This window comes from Scomber japonicus, chromosome 1 (genome assembly GCF_027409825.1).
Source record: "Scomber japonicus isolate fScoJap1 chromosome 1, fScoJap1.pri, whole genome shotgun sequence".
Classification (NCBI taxonomy): domain Eukaryota; kingdom Metazoa; phylum Chordata; class Actinopteri; order Scombriformes; family Scombridae; genus Scomber; species Scomber japonicus.
The window spans coordinates 20,176,479-20,194,448 of NC_070578.1; the positions used below are offsets into that span (position 1 = coordinate 20,176,479).

General features: G+C 39.2%; 2 protein-coding genes across 4 annotated transcripts; one reads left to right on the forward strand and one right to left on the reverse strand.

Moving 5' to 3' along the window:
- Nucleotides 1–1,337: 1,337 nt before the first annotated feature.
- foxf1 (forkhead box F1) lies at nt 1,338–4,963 on the forward strand. The gene is made up of 2 exons (XM_053317148.1): nt 1,338–2,614; nt 3,822–4,963. The coding sequence occupies exons 1-2, from the start codon at nt 1,636–1,638 to the stop codon at nt 3,986–3,988; spliced, it is 1,146 nt and encodes a 381-aa protein (XP_053173123.1). The 5' UTR covers nt 1,338–1,635; the 3' UTR covers nt 3,989–4,963.
- A 2,099-nt stretch (nt 4,964–7,062) lies between these two features.
- Nucleotides 7,063–14,991, reverse strand: mthfsd (methenyltetrahydrofolate synthetase domain containing). 3 transcript variants are annotated; one of them, XM_053316594.1, is made up of 9 exons: nt 14,854–14,914; nt 14,629–14,732; nt 13,754–13,867; nt 13,576–13,689; nt 12,949–13,062; nt 12,717–12,807; nt 11,525–11,637; nt 11,081–11,206; nt 7,063–9,207 (listed from the first exon to the last, which is right to left on the reverse strand). In XM_053316594.1, the coding sequence occupies exons 1-9, from the start codon at nt 14,879–14,881 to the stop codon at nt 8,473–8,475; spliced, it is 1,539 nt and encodes a 512-aa protein (XP_053172569.1). In that variant the 5' UTR covers nt 14,882–14,914; the 3' UTR covers nt 7,063–8,472. The 3 variants fall into 3 exon arrangements, with proteins under 3 accessions (XP_053172569.1, XP_053172553.1, XP_053172561.1); XM_053316578.1 differs by lacking the exon at nt 13,754–13,867 and having other exon boundaries at nt 14,854–14,991; XM_053316586.1 differs by lacking the exon at nt 13,576–13,689 and having other exon boundaries at nt 14,854–14,991.
- Nucleotides 14,992–17,970: the final 2,979 nt, after the last annotated feature.

Consider the following 17,970-nt stretch of genomic DNA (forward strand, 5'->3'; position numbering starts at 1 on the left):
AGGAGGACAAGCTCAACCAAGTGAGCCCACGTAGAGGCAAAAGGTTGCAGGCTGCAGCTATCGAGATCTCCAGGGAACAATAAGAAACCTACTGTCAACAGTCTTAGGTTATGGACTGATCATCTTTCAGTAGCACTGTAGGCTGTATAAAAGGCAGTAAATCTCACTATAATTAAGCCCCTCGACTTACGGATAGACAAACAGACTAGTGCGCATCTTCTTATGACTGAATAACAACTCATGAAAAACGGTATGTAAAACTTAAGGCATAGTTCAGTCTTCGTTTTTCTAATTATCCTGTAAGATCCCATAACACAAACTGAACATGTCAGGTTTTCCAATATGGAACAAAATTAAAGCACCGACAATACTGCTGGTCAGATTCTTACTACAAACTGTTGAATCTTACTTTCATTCCTGGATCAGTCCGATGGCAAACTGCTGGCAGGAGCCGATCTCAAGTCCCCGTCCGAGTTTCTGTGCTCACAGCTCGGCAGAGCCTCCACCTCACTCCTCGAGCGTCCCTGCGTAAATATTATGACTGCATTATACAAACAATATTCTTGTGTAAAAACGTCCAACATCCACCCAAGACGCCGCGAACAGACGGGCATATCGCATCAGATTGAGTATTAGCTGATCTAACAGGGCTTTTGCTTGATTTTTTATTTAAAGAAGGCCAGGGAAAATGTTTACATTTTGCTGTATAAACATCCTGCCCATGTTCCTGTCTATCTTTTACAGAAATCAGGAGGGTGGTTTGGAATATGAGGGGCATGTTCTTTGGCAAATGCTTCTTACGCACTAAAATGTTTTATAAAATAATTCATAAGTTTAATAACAGTGAAGACATAGCCTAACCTGATTGTTGTGGAGGTGCACCCACCCTAGGGCTTAAAATGGAGGAATGTCGTATTTGCAGTGAAGGTTTATGAATCTAGACAGCTTATATCACAGCTTCTAATATTTTAGTCTTTGTTAAAATACTTCGAAATGAAATAAAGCCCCAGCATATTAGAAAACACTTATTCAAATCTGAAGGCCCTGACTTGGATCAATGGCTTGTAATCACATTAGCAGCTACTTGAATTTTACTGTACAGCACATAGTCGAGCTAAAAGGTTAATATGTGCTATATTGGAGATATATTCCCTATTTCAATGTAAAGATGAGGAAAAATCCTTTTCCTGAAAAGTGAACGCACGCAGATGTGCATGCTTACAGCCCACCACTGGAGTAGGAGGGAACTGGGCGGGTCCCAACATTAGGATGGCCAAGACAACCAGCTTCCAATGCGCTGATGGCAACAGATAAGTAAAAAGTGAGCTCCTCGGACGCACGACAACACACCAACTGAAGTGGAAAGCGGCTCCTGTTCTGCTCCTCATCCCATTTCGGACGCTGCGTACAAGGCGACCCGGCATCAGACTGTTGCGGACTCCATCAGAAGGAAGAAGTCAGAGTTAGGACAGTCTCGCCTTTGACTTGAGCGTTAAGTTTGTCGACAGAAATAACGGGTAACTTTTTTTTTGGCTCTTTATGTCAGTGAGTTACTATCTTCCCTTGTAGTCTTTATAGGTGGAAAGGTGGAAATCAACATTTTTTATTTGCCATTACGAAGACTAAATTTAACTAATGACAGCAGAGGTCCAGCAGCCCCCAGCGCAGACGCCTGCCCAGAGCAGCCCGATGTCTGCTCCGGAGAAGCCGCATGGACAGACGGCGGTGATGGAAACCGCCTCCTCCACTACAAAAACCAAAAAGACAAACGCAGGGATCCGTCGACCAGAGAAACCCCCTTATTCATATATAGCTCTGATAGTCATGGCTATCCAGAGTTCTCCCACGAAGCGCCTGACGCTCAGTGAAATATACCAATTCCTACAGAGCCGCTTCCCGTTTTTCAGGGGCTCATACCAGGGATGGAAGAACTCTGTGCGTCACAACTTGTCCCTGAACGAGTGCTTCATCAAGCTACCCAAAGGCCTAGGACGGCCAGGGAAGGGCCATTACTGGACTATCGACCCGGCTAGTGAGTTCATGTTTGAGGAAGGCTCCTTCAGAAGGAGACCCAGAGGTTTCAGGCGCAAGTGCCAGGCGCTGAAGCCCATGTACAGCATGATGAACGGTTTGGGATTCAACCACATCCCCGAGTCTTATAACTTCCAGGGAGGCGGTGGGGGCCTATCCTGTCCGCCCAACAGCTTGTCTCTGGACAGTGGGATTGGGATGATGAATGGACACTTGGCAGGTAACATGGAGGGGATGGGTCTGTCCGGTCACTCCATGTCACACTTGTCGGCCAACAGTGGACATTCCTACATGGGAAGTTGTACAGGATCCACTGGGGGTGATTATCCCCACCATGACAATTCCGCCTCCCCTCTGCTCGCCAGCGGGGGAGTAATGGAGCCTCATCCCGTCTACTCAAGTTCAGCCTCGGCGTGGGCTCCGGCCCCCTCGGCCTCACTGAATAACGGTGCATCGTACATAAAGCAGCAGCCTCTGTCTCCTTGCAATCCGGGAGCCAATCCACTGCAACCAAGCTTGCCTACGCATTCATTAGACCAACCATACCTGCACCAGAACGGCCACAGTACCACAGATTTACAAGGTAGGCTCAATATGCTTTTAAAACTGTAATATGTTGAGTTAAACTGCACCAGTGGGAAAAGCGAAATCAGAAAGGGGAAGTATGATGCAGGGACATTTCTAGCATTTAATCATCAGTGCATCTAAACTGTATTTTCTATGGGTTCAGTGGTTGACAGGTTTTATGGATTCATGCCAAACGTGGGCCTTGTGGAAATTACTGAACAGCCTTAGAGTACAAAATCGTATTTAAATTATGCTGCTGTCACTAAACACATACTTATCTCTCCTTTACTAAAAGGAGAAGAATTCAAATTACGTCTATTAAGGAAAATGACGCAACTAACAGTAACCACGCAGCCCAGTTTCTCCCACGAATATTCATCTTAGTCAGTGCCCTGCTCCCAATTAAATGGAAACAGTGCTCTAAATAAAACCAAGATATCAGGGGTTTAAAACTCGAACGGATTCAATTTCTGAAAGTGGTAAATGGAAGCACGAGAGGTTGCGTCTGCCCGGATAGTTTAGAGCCAATCTCAGGGCAAGAGGGATAGATAGAGAGAAAGAAAACAAGCGCGGTTATGGCCAGCATGCATGACTTGCCCGGAGGCCCAGAGTCCTCCGGGACTGGCGTGCAAGAGGGCCACTGTCAATTAGCCCTGCAAGCCCGCCTCCAATTTGGACTATCTTAATCGTGCTTGCTAAATGGACTTCAGGTCTATGAGGAATACAGGCAGAGTGAAGCGCTTTATCCAGCATCTAGAGTTTAATTTATCTTGAAGTAAAAGCAAAGACTCAATGTTCCAGAAAATGTTTGTTGCGGGGGTCACATGTTACGAAAATATACTGCAGGTGTAAGGACAATAGGAGCACCAGACAAATAGAATAATTTAATTCATTATTTTATTATTGTTATTATCATCATTATAATAATTATTATTATTACATGTCCAGGTGTATATTAAGACGACTGTTATTACGCATGGATCCAAAAAATTCAAACCTAAGTCAAGAGGAAATATCTTTATAGATCATTTACAATTAAAATATATTCAAAAATATAGCTACAGGAATATTTAAAGCATTTATAATTGTATTTTTTGTTAAATATCACACAACAATAGTATAAATAAAAAAGAGGAGCGTTTTATCCCTGAATTTCTTTATGTCTTCCTTCTTACCTGCATATGATATAACACTCTTTATATTTGTTTCATACCTTGGTGCAGGTACTATTCCTCGGTACCATTCCCAGTCTCCCAGCATGTGTGACCGCAAGGAGTTCGTCTTCTCGTTCAACGCCATGACGTCCTCGGCGATGCACTCACCGAGCAGCGGCTCGTACTACCACCATCAACAGGTCTCCTACCAGGACATCAAGCCCTGCGTCATGTGATGCCACCGCGGGATAAGCTGCGGGCAAAAGGACGCTGTCACAAACTTGAGCCGATTGAACTGAACTGCAATGAGAACAAATAAGTAAATGAATAAATAACCACTGAGAGACACGAAGGCTTGCCACAGCCCTGAGAGAGCGTTCGCTGCTTCAAGTAAACGGGACTACTTTTATACTGTTTTACGCACGGAGACTGACAGGCCAATCACAAAGCAACCACATAATAATAATATATAATAATACAAACTTTTTCTCATGCAATCAACATTGACCCGCGGGGTAAAGACTGGGTGTATGAAACCCTGTTGCTGTTTGGTACTTAGTCCTGCAGAGCGGATGACTACCACTTCACATTTTTATTAATGTTTATTCTTTTTAATACAATAGGCCAATGTAAAAAAAAAAAAAAATGCACACTTCGTTTTCTCCCTCTGAAGTTTTTACTTTTCTTTGAAAAAATTAGCCTGATGCTCTTTTCTTTTTTTGGACTTACATACCAACGGTGTTTTTGAATGGAACAATTATGGAATTTACATATATACTGTATAAAATGATGAAGGCACTTTTTGAATAGCCTATAAGCGCAATTTTTTATTTATTCATTAGGCCTACATATTTTAATTTCAGGCGAATTGGCCATGAGGTATATGCTTTATTGGCAATATTTGTCAGAACGCTTATTATTTGTTTTAAAATGAAATTGTAGGATATATTATAAGCACTGTTATGTCGTTTGTGTTAGTCATGTAGACCATTCATTTCAGCACTGTATACTTATATATTATTAGGAAATTTAGCGAGGGTCTATCAGTGAAGGCTGTCACAACAAGCCATTTTTAAGAAATAAAATATATCTCCGGCTGTTGAAGCCTAAATCCTCAAAAAAAGAGACACATTTTATTTTCATCACACATTTCTGGGAAAATGTTTGGGATACTGCACGCCACAACCTTTTCTAAATTTTAAGTCCGTAAATATTACTACACATTTCCTGAAACAACAGGATATCTTCATCAGTTGAGCAGTTACTTAGTTATTGCCTAATTGTACAGGCTCGTAATTAATTAATCAAATTGAAAAAGGTGAGTAAAGTGAATTCCCGTGGGTTTGACACACTAAACCTCTGGTGATACTGAAGCCAAACATAAAAAGCTCAACACGCACATAAGGTCCACAGTGTTAGTAGTACAGTAGGCCACTTGTTATAAATATAAGTAAAGCTTTACTTAAATAGCATTTTTTTTAAACGCAGAGTTACAAAGTGGTATAATATAGTGGTGTCTGATCGAGGTCAGACTCAGAGACCAGACAATTCACCTAATCACTGTTATTTTCACTATAGGTCTACAGGTCCTGCCCGATAAACTGACATAAATAGAAATATCCAATTTTCTATGAAACAACGATTCATTCATTTATGTCTATTTTAAATGAAATGATTTGATCAGTGCCGCTCACTCTCTAGAAGTGTGTGCAGAATAAAAGTGTAACAAATCAAAAGCAGGGGTCTCGCGCTTGGTTGCATTATGAGACCTGCAGCTCCTCCACTGCTCTGAAAAATTAACATTTATTTGCCCTCGTATGTATTTTGTCTAAAGGGTATTTTTCTGCACAAAATTGTAAAATAAATGGTGCTGGACTAAATTTATCTTTAACCTGTCATGCATAAACTCTTAAAAATCTGACGTAGTACATTTATTACAAAACTTAAACTAAAAGGTTTTAGATGAATGGGTTTTAGATAAAAAGGTGGATACGTGTGGTGTTGCTTTGTTCCTCCTCTTTAAATCATTCTTTACTCCTGTAAAAGACATCTTGATCTCAGTGAGTCTCGAGACTATTTGATTAAATTAATTAAAAAAAACCTCAGCATGTAGCTACAGTGGAATACATGCCTCTTTATGGCAAAAATACTGACATGAAAGGCCAATTTTCCTTAATGACCAGTGTTAGAATCCTTATTACTAACTGATTGTAGTTCCAGGGTTCAAATGTACTATATAGCCTACTGTAAAATGACAAAGCAAAAAAATAATAATTTGCACAAATAAGAACAAAATTGATGTCTTTGAAATTTGAAATTCTTTCAGTTTTAGTCTATACCAACCTACCAGGGGTCCGTACTGTCAAAAAACAAAAAAAACAAAAAACAGGGCAGCAGTTATGTTGTCAGCATCTCAAAGATTGCCTCAGAGTAATCACTGTGCTTCTGATCATAAAGGATAAAATATAAACTGAAGTAACCAAATTGTAATGAAAGCTGTGGTCTGCTGTTAAGGCTTGTGTACGTACATGCATACATCTGTACATGAGCTCGTAACACGCTGCGTTTAGATAGTTGTGTAGCTTTGCAATCTCACAACATGACCACTGACTGAACTCCAGAGAAATGAGCGTGCCATTGATCACAGGGGTAGCAAGCTTCACAGCAGTGGATCCACACATTAACAAACTGATGACATTTGCTGAGTTTCAGTGCTCTGGCTGGGCTGAGGGAGTGAGATGGGTCTCCACAGCTGTTCCCTCGCCAGGCCTGGATGACAGCTCCATAAAAAACATGAAGCCTGCTCTGTGCAGACAGACATGCTGTGCGCTTGTTTCTCAACACAAGCAAGACTTTAGTGAAAACAGGACCCTTGTCTGGCACAGCAGCTTGAAATGAGAGCAAGTTACTGGGTAATGCCTGTGAAGAAATACTGAAATATTAAGTGGGTGGCACAACATAGTGCAATGTGGTATTTCTGTATGGTTAACTCTTCAGTTTGAATTAAGTTTGACCACCACTGCAAATAGAGTCATTTTCAAAACAAAGCAAAACTACAAACGTCATCCTCCCCGAATGATGTGTGAGGAATATTGAGAAATCAGTAGCTGGATGCACCAGCAATTCAGTTTATTCAAAATCAATGGTGTAGCAGTTATGTCTTATCAAAGTTCACTTAGGATATATTAAGTCTATAAGTGTGAGATGCATCATCCCTCTGAGTTTTGTCAAAATCCTATCAGTGGTTTAAATTTGAACTTAACTTTAACCTAACTTTAACCATTGAAGCAGTTTTTTAAAAATGTGATAGTTTGACGGGTAACAGGCTTTCTGACAACTGAAGTTTAAGTGTATGAGTTGGATTTTCAAAGTTTACAACTTGAGTTCCAAAAGCTAAATCAGCATAATTTCGTAAAAGCTGCAAAACAATGTGAAGATGGATCATTGCTGGAATATCTGTCACAATCAACATAACATACAGCCCACGTCTGTCAGGAAAAAAAGAAGAAACTAAGCCTTAACCAACATAGTCAAATGCTTTAGTAGAGAATGCTTTAACGTGTTACAGACGCATTAACATCGGAGCAGTTCATGTATGAGTGTTTCTCATGCTAAATGGTGAGGGTGGCATCGTACTTGAAGTTGAACTAAGGAACAACAGAATGCCATGAATAAGTCATTTTTAATCAAGAGTACAATATTAGTGTTTAAAGAAGCAAGGTCTATTTCTAAGCAAGTACAAAGCCCAATAACCAATAGCAACCAAAGAGCCTCAACAAGGTTTAACAAACTTGTATATCTGTTGTTTTACTGAACAGAATACTGCTATACATTTTGAAGCTTTATCTCTACATCAAAATCTTAATCAAAATACACTCAAAGATGTGGTATTTGGAGAATACTTAAATTGGACAAATTTTACAAGTATGAATGTAACAAATTTACACCTAAGACTTCACACACAGGTTCTTACTTGCGGCAATTTAAATGCATCACGGTGCCGTAGTATGTAATCAAACTGCCAATAAATTTAGATCATTTGTTCAGATCTCTTTGAAATTTGGCTGAAGTTGCATAAAACTGAAAAAAGGATGCTATGCAGAAAAAACTCCAAAACAAATACAACAACAAGGAAAATGATAAGTACATGTTGGACCAAGGCATTTTGAACTTGAACACTCCACAGTTCAGGAGTTATCAGCAACAATAACATATTTTTAAATGACCACATGGCGGTGCTATGTGCACCAAAAGCTGACCAGCTGTTCGTTGGCCCATGGCCTTTATAAAATGTTTTTGAGATAAGCAACAAGGAGACAAACATGGCTGAACATTTTGAACTTTTTTGGAGCTTATAATGATTGTTGGAAATAAAATGTAAAGAGCATTTATAGTTTACTTAACACTTGTAGTTTAAAAATAGACTGTATATACTGTCTGTGGTTTGCATGAAAAACAACTCTACAACAACTCTCAACTCTATACTATAAGTCACTCAAAAAAAAGAAGCCTTCAAGGAATGAAGACTGTCTGAGGAACACTCAGGACACATACCAGAAAATTTGCGCATCCTTTATTCATATTTTGTTATGCTTGTTAGCATCGACTATCACTTTATATATCTAAGGTCCCTCTGTAATAAATCCATATATAAATAAAAGTAAGGCATTTAAGCTGCTCCAAAAGTAACACCTCTTGGGATGTTTATTGCTTATTGCTATTACTCCTCAGTCTTTTCATGGGTGTCATCCTTCATATCTGATGGTGCTACTTTTGATTTTGGAGCAGCTAATGGTCTTGGTCTCCTATTGGATGTACCAGACCTCCTGCCTCCCCGCTGGCTTTTGGCCAACTCAGCCTGCAGATTGTGATCATTGAGACAGAGACCCTGCAGAGCCTCCAGGGCCTTGTCTGCAGCCTGTGGGTCGCTGTAGTCCAAGAAGGCTCTATGCTGAGCTCCCTGCCAGGTGAGCCTCAGTGGCACGGCCTCCCTCTCTCGGAGGGCCATTTTCAGCTCGCTAACACGCAGCCCAGTAGGGATTCCCCCCAGGTAAACTGTGGTCACACTCTGAGGGAGTTTACACTGAGACGTAACTTCACCTCTACTCTCCTCTAGGCTCCTCTCCTTCTTGTGCCCTTCATTTTTTCCTCTCTCACTGATTTCTCCCTCACGAGTTCCCCTGCCATCTCCTCTGCTTTCCTTCCTTACTCTAGCTGGGCGCTGTCTAGCTTTCTGTTCTGACTCTCCTCTTTTATCCTGTTTGAATTCTCCCTCAGTATCACGCTGTGTGTTCTGCCTCGGCCTCCGGCTGGTTTGCCTTCTGGGTTGATTAGACTGCAAAGCAGGCTGTGCTGTAGCAGGCGCCGCCCCCAGTGTAACATCCTTTCCTGCCTGCTCCTCCAGAGCACGCAGCTTCTTCAGGATCGGGATCTTCTCCAGCTTTTCTGTGTCCAGCTGAGGACACAAAACTGGGCAATCTCAGTGAGACTGAAAGGGGAGGAGTATCACACACAGCAAACAAATATCTCTGCTCTGAGCCAATGTAAGCATACCTGCAGATGCATTATATTAACACCAAAGCAAGGTGACAAATTAATTGATGTTAGTCTATCCTGCTCATGCCCATGCCGTAGTAATAACTATCTTTATAGCAGCACGGCATTTCACTTCCCAAGCGGTTAAAAATAAAGGCTGCTCTCTTGATTTGTTGGGTCTTCAAGTGTCTTGGCAGCCTTTGATGCTAACCAGTCCTGTAAAGGATATACGGCTATTGTTTTTACAGTGGCCTGTTTGACCTGTCGTTCCCCTGCCCCTGCAGAGCCAAGCTGGCTGGGCAGAGGAGCCTTTGATGATCAGACATGGCCTTCCTGCCTGTGAGGTCACTGGGTCCTGTTTACTTACATGCATGTCTTAAGGAACCTAGGGGTTACACACAAACTCTCCACACCTTATGAAAAATGTCTCTACTGTGTCGAATCAAAGACAAATTATCGGATGGAAAAAAACAGCATAACATCTGCCATAAGCAGTGGAAGGTTCATACACAGACATTTAAATATAGGCAGAAAAGTATATGGGCACGGTTAATTAATTTGTTTTTCTTTTTTTCCTAAGGAGAACAGCTAAGATTTTGTTTGGTTTACAGGACAGTTAATCTCTGTACAAAACCTACTCTGAGATTATATCTGATGCAGTTTTACGGTCATCAAGATATGTAGTCAGATTGGTGCAAGAAGTAGACTACAGTTTATATTACAGCAGGAGAACAGCTGTACAGTAACACATACATTCTATTAACAGAATGGTCCGGTGTTTATAAACAATATTGGTTTAATCTGGATAAATTATTTTCTTAATCCAAAATTGTGTTAAACATTCATACATTTAACACTAAAATTGACATTATGTTAAAGCTGCAATACATGACATTCATCCACTAGATGTCACACTATAGCACCAACATCTCAGACAAAGCAAAAATGTGTGTGGTTTTATCAATAAAGTTGGAGGGGAAAAAAGCAGACAGCTCACAAAACTCAGATCAAACTGTCAAACTAGGCAGTGCTGATCAAATATGGATGAAGATTATGTGACTGCATTGTTTGTTTTTCACATCAAATGTTTTCAGAAACATATTTTAGTGTGCTATTGAGCTGTAATTTGAGATTTTGACATGGCCACAATCTTAACACACTAATGCACTACCATGCATGCTCACGTGCACTATCATGCACGTACAGCGGTGCAGCCACAAAAACAAAAAACAGTAAAGCTCAGATAACATCACACACAGAACTAGTGTAGCTTAATTCCTTGCTCTTGCCGCAAGGACTCCACTATATTTTTACTCAGCAAATAGTTGTTTGCTGACATCCAGTGAGACTCAATGTCATTTCGTGCACATTTAAAAAGTAACAAAATGCATATTGTGACACTAATTATTGTATGGTATAATTATTTATCACTTTTTACCTTGTGTGCTGGTTAAACAACAATTTGAACCATCATATCATATATACCAAATGCTTATTTCCTCATTCTGACACAAAGTACCTTCCTGCCTCTGGACTATTTTCTCATCAAACTTATGCAAATTCTAAAACAGATTCAAATTTAAGATTAAAACATTAAATTATCCAATCACTGATGGTTTGCCCTTGCTAACTTTATATTACAAAAATAGTTGCAGTGATGTTTCCCCATCTCTTTCTCCTCTCTCTTGATGTATTTCTATATCAACTTCACTATCAATTACACCTGAAACTAAATCAAAGTGCAACTATATTGTGGATTTGCAGAGACAGCACAGACAGTTCTTTTACTTTACCTTAGTCCAGATGATTCCCTGTGGCTTGGGGTACTGGCAGTTTGTTTTAATAACTCTGGTAGGAGTGAGGATGTAGTCCACAGTCAGGTCATGACTTTCAATGAGGTCCTCTAGAATGTCCACCACCTGAAAGAAAAACACTCCAATTAGTACTGAAACAACTATTATTTGATGTCAATTTCAAAGAACTGATAAAGACAGTATTCAAGTATTTAAGTTATTTCAAAAGCAAAGTTTCACAAGTATGAATCGAAAGCCTTATGGAATTTGACATCATTTTTGACATTTTTCAGACTACCTGATATATAGCAGGCTACACTTTTATGCTGTGGTGTGTCAGATTATTATTTGAAAAGTAATGTCAACTATACTGGATAAGAAAGAGAGTAAATAGCCCATTTCCATGAAAAAACATGGCCCTGATACATAAATGAATGAACTAACCTGGCAGTCATGGACAACAGTAACCACCACAGTAGACTCATCCACAGCTCCCATTGAGGCCATCATGCCATATTCCATGTCAGCAAAGCCCTCTCCCTTCCCAATACGCAAGCCTGCAGGAGAAAGCAGACGCTGTGAGACATGATAATATGGTAGGTTGTGCATTATGTGATACAGCCTGTAACGGTCTATACCTACTATAACTCAGCAGGAATATAACAGAGATTCGCAGTGTAATAATCTGAAATAACCAACATTTGCATTCAAGATGTTGCAAAAATAGAGGATTTCAACCTTAAAACTGCCCTAAATTATAACACACTGACTTACATGTTGAGGCTGTGGCTGTGTTTTCATTTCATTAAAAAAAACAAACAAACAGACAAACAAAAAGCAAGTAAGTAAGTAAGTGTAGTCTTGTGGGGACAGGGATGGACAATGTACAGCAAACACTTTATGAAAACCATGTGGCTGTGTTCACTTACAGCCATTTGGATTGTATGCATTATGGTAAACATGTCAGTTTCACCGCAGCACTGCAACAGTTATCATAGGCATTTTGAAAAAGGGGAATCATAATGCATTGTGAGTGATGGGACAATTTACATGGTAGGCAGAACGCAGCAGAACCCACAGAGAGCAAAATGGATTTGATTACACACATCTGCCACCCCTCTCATTTCTGTTCTTCTTCAAACCTCCCTGACAGGATGTCCTGGTACCTCAGTGGGTTAGAACATGTGCAATGACCACAACACATTATTTCATAAGACTCAAGGCCTTTGTCACGAGACATGTTGTCTCTTTATCCTGTAATTTTCCACAGCATAAAAAACCTTTATGGGATATCATTTCTGATCTTCAAATCAATTAAGCAGTGTCAGTACTAAATAAATAAATGGACTGAGTCTTTGCTCACAGAGAGAGTCCAATTTTTGCAAAACAACATATGAACAAAACAAAACATATGATTTTATATACTTTATTGTGCTTGTGAAACAACTGGCCTCTGGCACCTCACACTGCTAATCTACTGTAATTATAAAACACCATAAAGCTCCCAAAATACATGAACATGCAAATGTTTTAACTAATCAATCATCTGTTATTGTTATTATGAGCAATATCTTGAAGATCCCAGTATTTAAAGCTGGGCTGGTTAAGTGATGGAGCCTTGTGGGTAGTGCCTCACCTTTCTCTGACACTGCCACAGAGCCAACCACAACCAGGTCCACCTTCACTTTTGCGTCAAGACCAACAGGGACACTAAACTCCTTCACACCCTGAAAGATGACAGGAAGAGAAAACAAGCAAGGGCAAGGCTAAATGTTGGCTTTAAGTATGAAGGAAGTTATGGGGTAATTATTAGGAAAACATGGGTAAAAAAATGTCAGTGACAATTTATGAATCCAGTGAGTCCAAACCTGAGAGGAAGAGCATATGCGTAGCTGTTCTTTGTTGGCCCCCTCGGGGGGAGTGATCTTATTGAAAAGACCGGTACGAAGACGAGGAGTTGGGACCAATAAAGTTTTTCGTGCCTGCAAAGATTATAGAGAAATTATCCATCTGGCATTTGTAGGTCATTTAACATGGTTGTGGTAAACATTGTATTGTAACAAGGTTGATGAGAGATGATGAAAGTAATGTTCTGTATCCATTTAAAATCACGTTATGAATGCATTGCTGTGCTTGAAATGTCAGTGAACTCAGAAGTGAACCAGCAATTTTTAAATAAGGTCTAAAAATGTCATTCTCAAATGCAAAAATCTCAAGTAGTATAAACTGTTGTGTTAACATTCTGACATTTTACATTTTTTTTTATGTTTTCACAAATCTGTTTATTGATGGAAATTAGTTGTATACAGAGAGTGAAATGGGAAGCATTAAAAGTACAATCTCCTTTTTTTGCCCCCATTGATGGAAATTGGCGGTACAAAGAGAGCAAAATGGGAAGCACATTTTACATTTCTAATCGACCTCCAGCTCAATTTGTTATAGTAACATAACACAATAGAGATTTTTGTTGTGTTTTTTCTACAGTGCAATGCTACCTGCAGCACCCCCAGCCGGGCACCCTCCAGAGGTTTATCAGGATCCACCTTCACCTCAGTTGTCTGGGTGAACACCTGCAGCTCAGTCACCTTGGCACAGGCTGTGAAAGCACCCTGCTTGGAAAACAGAGGAGGGCACAAGTGGCTGTAGACAGGCTTTTTTTCAGTGCTAACTTACTTCCAGTGTGACAAAGCGGGCCTGCTGCTGGGGTCTGTCTGGGTTTACTTTGACTGTCTGGCTGGATATGAACTCCTGCAGGACTGCAAGCCTGTTACATGCTTCATTTGCACCCTGGCCAGTAAATACACAGAAAAAGAGATGCAAGCTAGTACACACAGAACATAGATCAATATTGCAAAGCTCCAGAACATCAGCTAAAGCAGCTATGCAAATCTAATGCCCTAGTGCCATCACTTTAGCAATGGTTTTATGTATACAGGCATTAACTTCCTTTTACCTACAATTACATAAATATAAAGATAACAGATGTGAAGTTTGCCCTCAGTATGAAAAGAGACTGCAGCAGTTCACTATTTTTAAACTGCAAATCTCATACAGTATATTACTTCTTCAAGGCTGATTAGTTCAGAGGGATCCAAATGTAAAAACCAAAAAACGTATTTTATTTAACGTTAATGAAAGTGGATTCCTTGTACTAACAATTAAATCACATACTATACTATACCTGTATCCAAGTGATTCCACACCACATATGCCCAGTCATTTTATTATCTGTTGCTATAAGTTTATTCTGTCTTGTTATTATTATTATTATCATTGTTAGCTCTACATTGCATTTTCACAGACAATGTGATAGAATCATCTCTGCCATAATTGTCCTGTGTACACGTGGTCCCCATAATAAGGGAGTGAAGCACTGTAATTAAAATGAATGAATTAAATAAGCAGACGACTGATAACGGCCTTTGCAACCTTGTAACGAGATGAATTTTCACCGTAAATTAGAGTTAGCAGTTAAGATGCAAATGCAAACTGAGAGAAACGTACACTGGCAGTGTTGGTCGTGCTTTAGTTAAGTGGGTTTAACGTGCCTTGAAATTTGGGATTCTGTTGTGAACAGGCCTCGGGAAGTTGGCCAGATTCTTGTCTTCGATGTAGTCCCAAACTTTTTGACGAATGTCCCATTTTGTCGCTCCTGGTGAGACAAAACAGAGCCAAAGTGAAGCAAGACACAACATTAGCCTGTTTACAATGCTCCACACAGGCAAGCGTCGAGACTCATTTTAGCTACGAAGCGTCGTGAATATTGAACCTACCTGGATTTATTTTCAATACAGACTCCATTATGTTGACGGTGATACAAACTAGTCTCTTGTACAACACTCTGCTCTACTTCATGGAGTAAATTCCTACACGTGAGCTCTGTAATATAATACTATAAGGACAGCTGCTTGTCAATGTTTATCCTTTCTACGACGAGCCAGGAGGCTCAAACCTCACTAAACGCGAAACCGCAAATGACACCATTTGTATCAACCTCGTACAGAAGTACATTTAAAGATCACTGTATAAAACTACATTTTGCAGTACTACAACTTTAGGTGAATATATATATATACTATTTATATTGACTTAATTTTATATATCAACTTTTATATATATATATATATATATATATATATATATATATATATATATATATATATATATATATGGTGTGTGTGTATTCTCTGCTTTTTGTTTGTTGAAAAAAGGAAAAGTGCTATACAAATAGAGTTTGATTGATTGATTTATTGATTTGTAGATCGATTGAAATTACATTTCATAACACTTAGTTTTTGCTATGGACCTGACCAACAGTACAAAACATTAGCAGCAAAGAGTTCTTTATCTGAACTAGTAACATAAAAATCATGCACGTTAACACATGTTTACTATACAAATTGTAGGATACAGAACTTTTACTTTCCTTCAAGACAATTTGACAAGTACAACTTTACTTTATTCTTATATCAACTTAATTTGCTTAAAACCAACAAACAATGCATTTGTTAAAACACAAGCAGTAGTTATTTACTGGAGCTGAATTATATCATATCTTATGGTCTGTAACCGTGTAACAGTTTACTAGTCAAACTGGCCAGGTGTATGCAGCTGTTCAATTGAGGCAGCCCCAAACATCTTTAGTGATGGGTTGTTATGTGAAGGTTGGTTATATTTATATAAAGTTAGTTCTTTATACTTCTTACTCAAAGGCAAAATAAGAATCAGAAAGTAAGTAAAATCCCCAGTTATGTTTAATAGTTGAATGTTTTAGATGAAGATTTGACATCCATCTTCAGGATTTAATGCTCAGTACAGTTGCATTTGTGCTCTTATACACAGCCTCAACTTCATATTGCTATTTAGGAACAGCTATTTTTAAAAATTCTGTTTGGTGTCATAACAAACTTGTGTCATCCTTTGTTTGAAGGAGTAGATAGAAGGAAGGCAGTGTGTGGACTAATTCACTTGTACTGGATTATATGACAACTTTTATTTAGACTCTATCCATAAAGGGCACTAAATTACACACACACACACACACACACACACACACATACACACACACATACGCACACGTCTCTCTCTCTAATCCTACATTTTATTGTAACTCATTTAAACTGGAGCACCACCTGCAGGCCTACATATATCATGTGCTGTTCAGTCCAATATTGAACTGCAGAGATGTCTCATAAAAGTGACATCTGCTTACTTTCTGTATATTATTAACTATCTTAGTACTCAATGGCTTCAATCTTCACCTGAGTGTGGCTGTCCACAGGTAAGAATTATGAATATCTGAATCATGTTGTGTGAATGATTTTGACATTGTATTCCCATAGTTTCGTGAGTAAATATGCAATTTCTACACAGTATACTTTACCTCCCTGAAATAACCACATCAAAACTCTGCATACGAGCCCTTGTGGTACTCGAGTTGTGTTTCCCACAACTGTACTGGTCAGGACCTTGTGGTGACATTCCAGTGGATGGTTGTGTTTGAGGCGGTTTTGAAGTAGTTGCAGATGGCCTGAAATATTCCAGTGAACACAGAAGGCTCGGAGAACAAGAACTGTTTGACATTCTTCCTCTCATGATGAGAAAAGGAGTCTTCTCTGCTTCTATACAAGGAGCTATCAGAAGGGAAGACATGAGGGGAAATATACTTGTTAACTTATAAGGATCTTTGTAACACTAACACTTGAATACATAAGCCTTTCAAGGCCTGCTGCAGAGAAGCATCCCTACAGCATGATGCTGCCACTATGCATCACACTGAGGATGCTATGTTTATGATGATGTGCAGTGTTTGGCTTCCACCAAATGTTATGTTCAGGTGTTGACCAAGAAGCTCAATTCTGGTCTCATGAGGCCATAAAAAACCCTTTCCAGCAGAGTCTCCCATGTGCCTTCTTGCAAACTTCACAAGTTTTGCACACTCACTCAGTTTTTGAGACCAACCTACTCTTGGCAGATTTACAGCTGTGCCATACTCTTTCTGTTACTTAATGATCTATTTTACTCTACCCCAAGAGATGTTTGGTGATTTGTATCCATCCACTGACATTTTCTGACCGCCATCTTTTTGCCAAGTTGCAAGGAGTGTACATTTATCTTCATGGTCTTTTACTAATTATGTGACTTCTAAAACTAACTGGCTGCATCAGTCTTAGCTCAGGTGTGTCCTATTAAAGGGGGTGCATATGTTTACTTATAATTAAATATAATTGAAGATCATTTTGTGAAGATCTGCTTTCATTTAGGTTTATGTTAATCAGTGTCAAAAACTCAGATTAAATCCTTTTTATTTCACTAGTTTATATTCTATGTATCTTTCTGGCCAACATATCTAAACATTGATTGTGAGTAATTGATTTGATGATATGTATAATGTATGTGTGATTGTTATCCAATCTTAGTTTATTTCATTGCAGGAAGCTTTTAGCTTTCAGGAAAAATTACACAATGAAAGATATGCTTTGATTCTACTGATATTATTTGTTGCTTTTCTGAGGTAAAAGTCAAGTCAGTGGAACCAATTTGGAGCTCATGCAGTAGCTATTCCTGCATGTTAAACCCTTCTGTCCAACTAAATAAAGGCTTTTATTATAACTTGACTTGCTTCATTGCTCTGCCTGAAAGTGCCTTAAGGAATGTTTTTTCTCTATGTTTTATATTTATCTGAATTGTCTTATTTCATTAGAAACTCCTCTGCTGTTTGGGTCATGGGAGAGGATAATTTGTTTTGAATAGTACTGTAGTACTTTGTTTGTAAGTTAGCAAAAACAATACCAAGGCTTGTATATTTTCCACATGTTCAATAAAACTTCATTATTATTACTGATGGCAGTTTACAGCATTAACCTTCCATAACCTGGCAGTGTAATAAT

Coding starts and splice junctions, on each gene's coding strand:
- foxf1 (XM_053317148.1), top strand. CDS start 1,636: ATGACAGCAGAGGTCCAGCAGCCCCCAGCGCAGACGCCTGCCCAGAGC. Junction 2,615..3,821: donor CAGTACCACAGATTTACAAG/GTAGGCTCAATA, acceptor ACCTTGGTGCAG/GTACTATTCCTCGGTACCAT.
- mthfsd (XM_053316594.1), bottom strand. CDS start 14,881: ATGGAGTCTGTATTGAAAATAAATCCAG. Junction 13,868..14,628: donor ACAGAATCCCAAATTTCAAG/GCACGTTAAACC, acceptor TTTACTGGCCAG/GGTGCAAATGAAGCATGTAA. Junction 9,208..11,080: donor AGGGAATCATCTGGACTAAG/GTAAAGTAAAAG, acceptor TTGTGTCCTCAG/CTGGACACAGAAAAGCTGGA.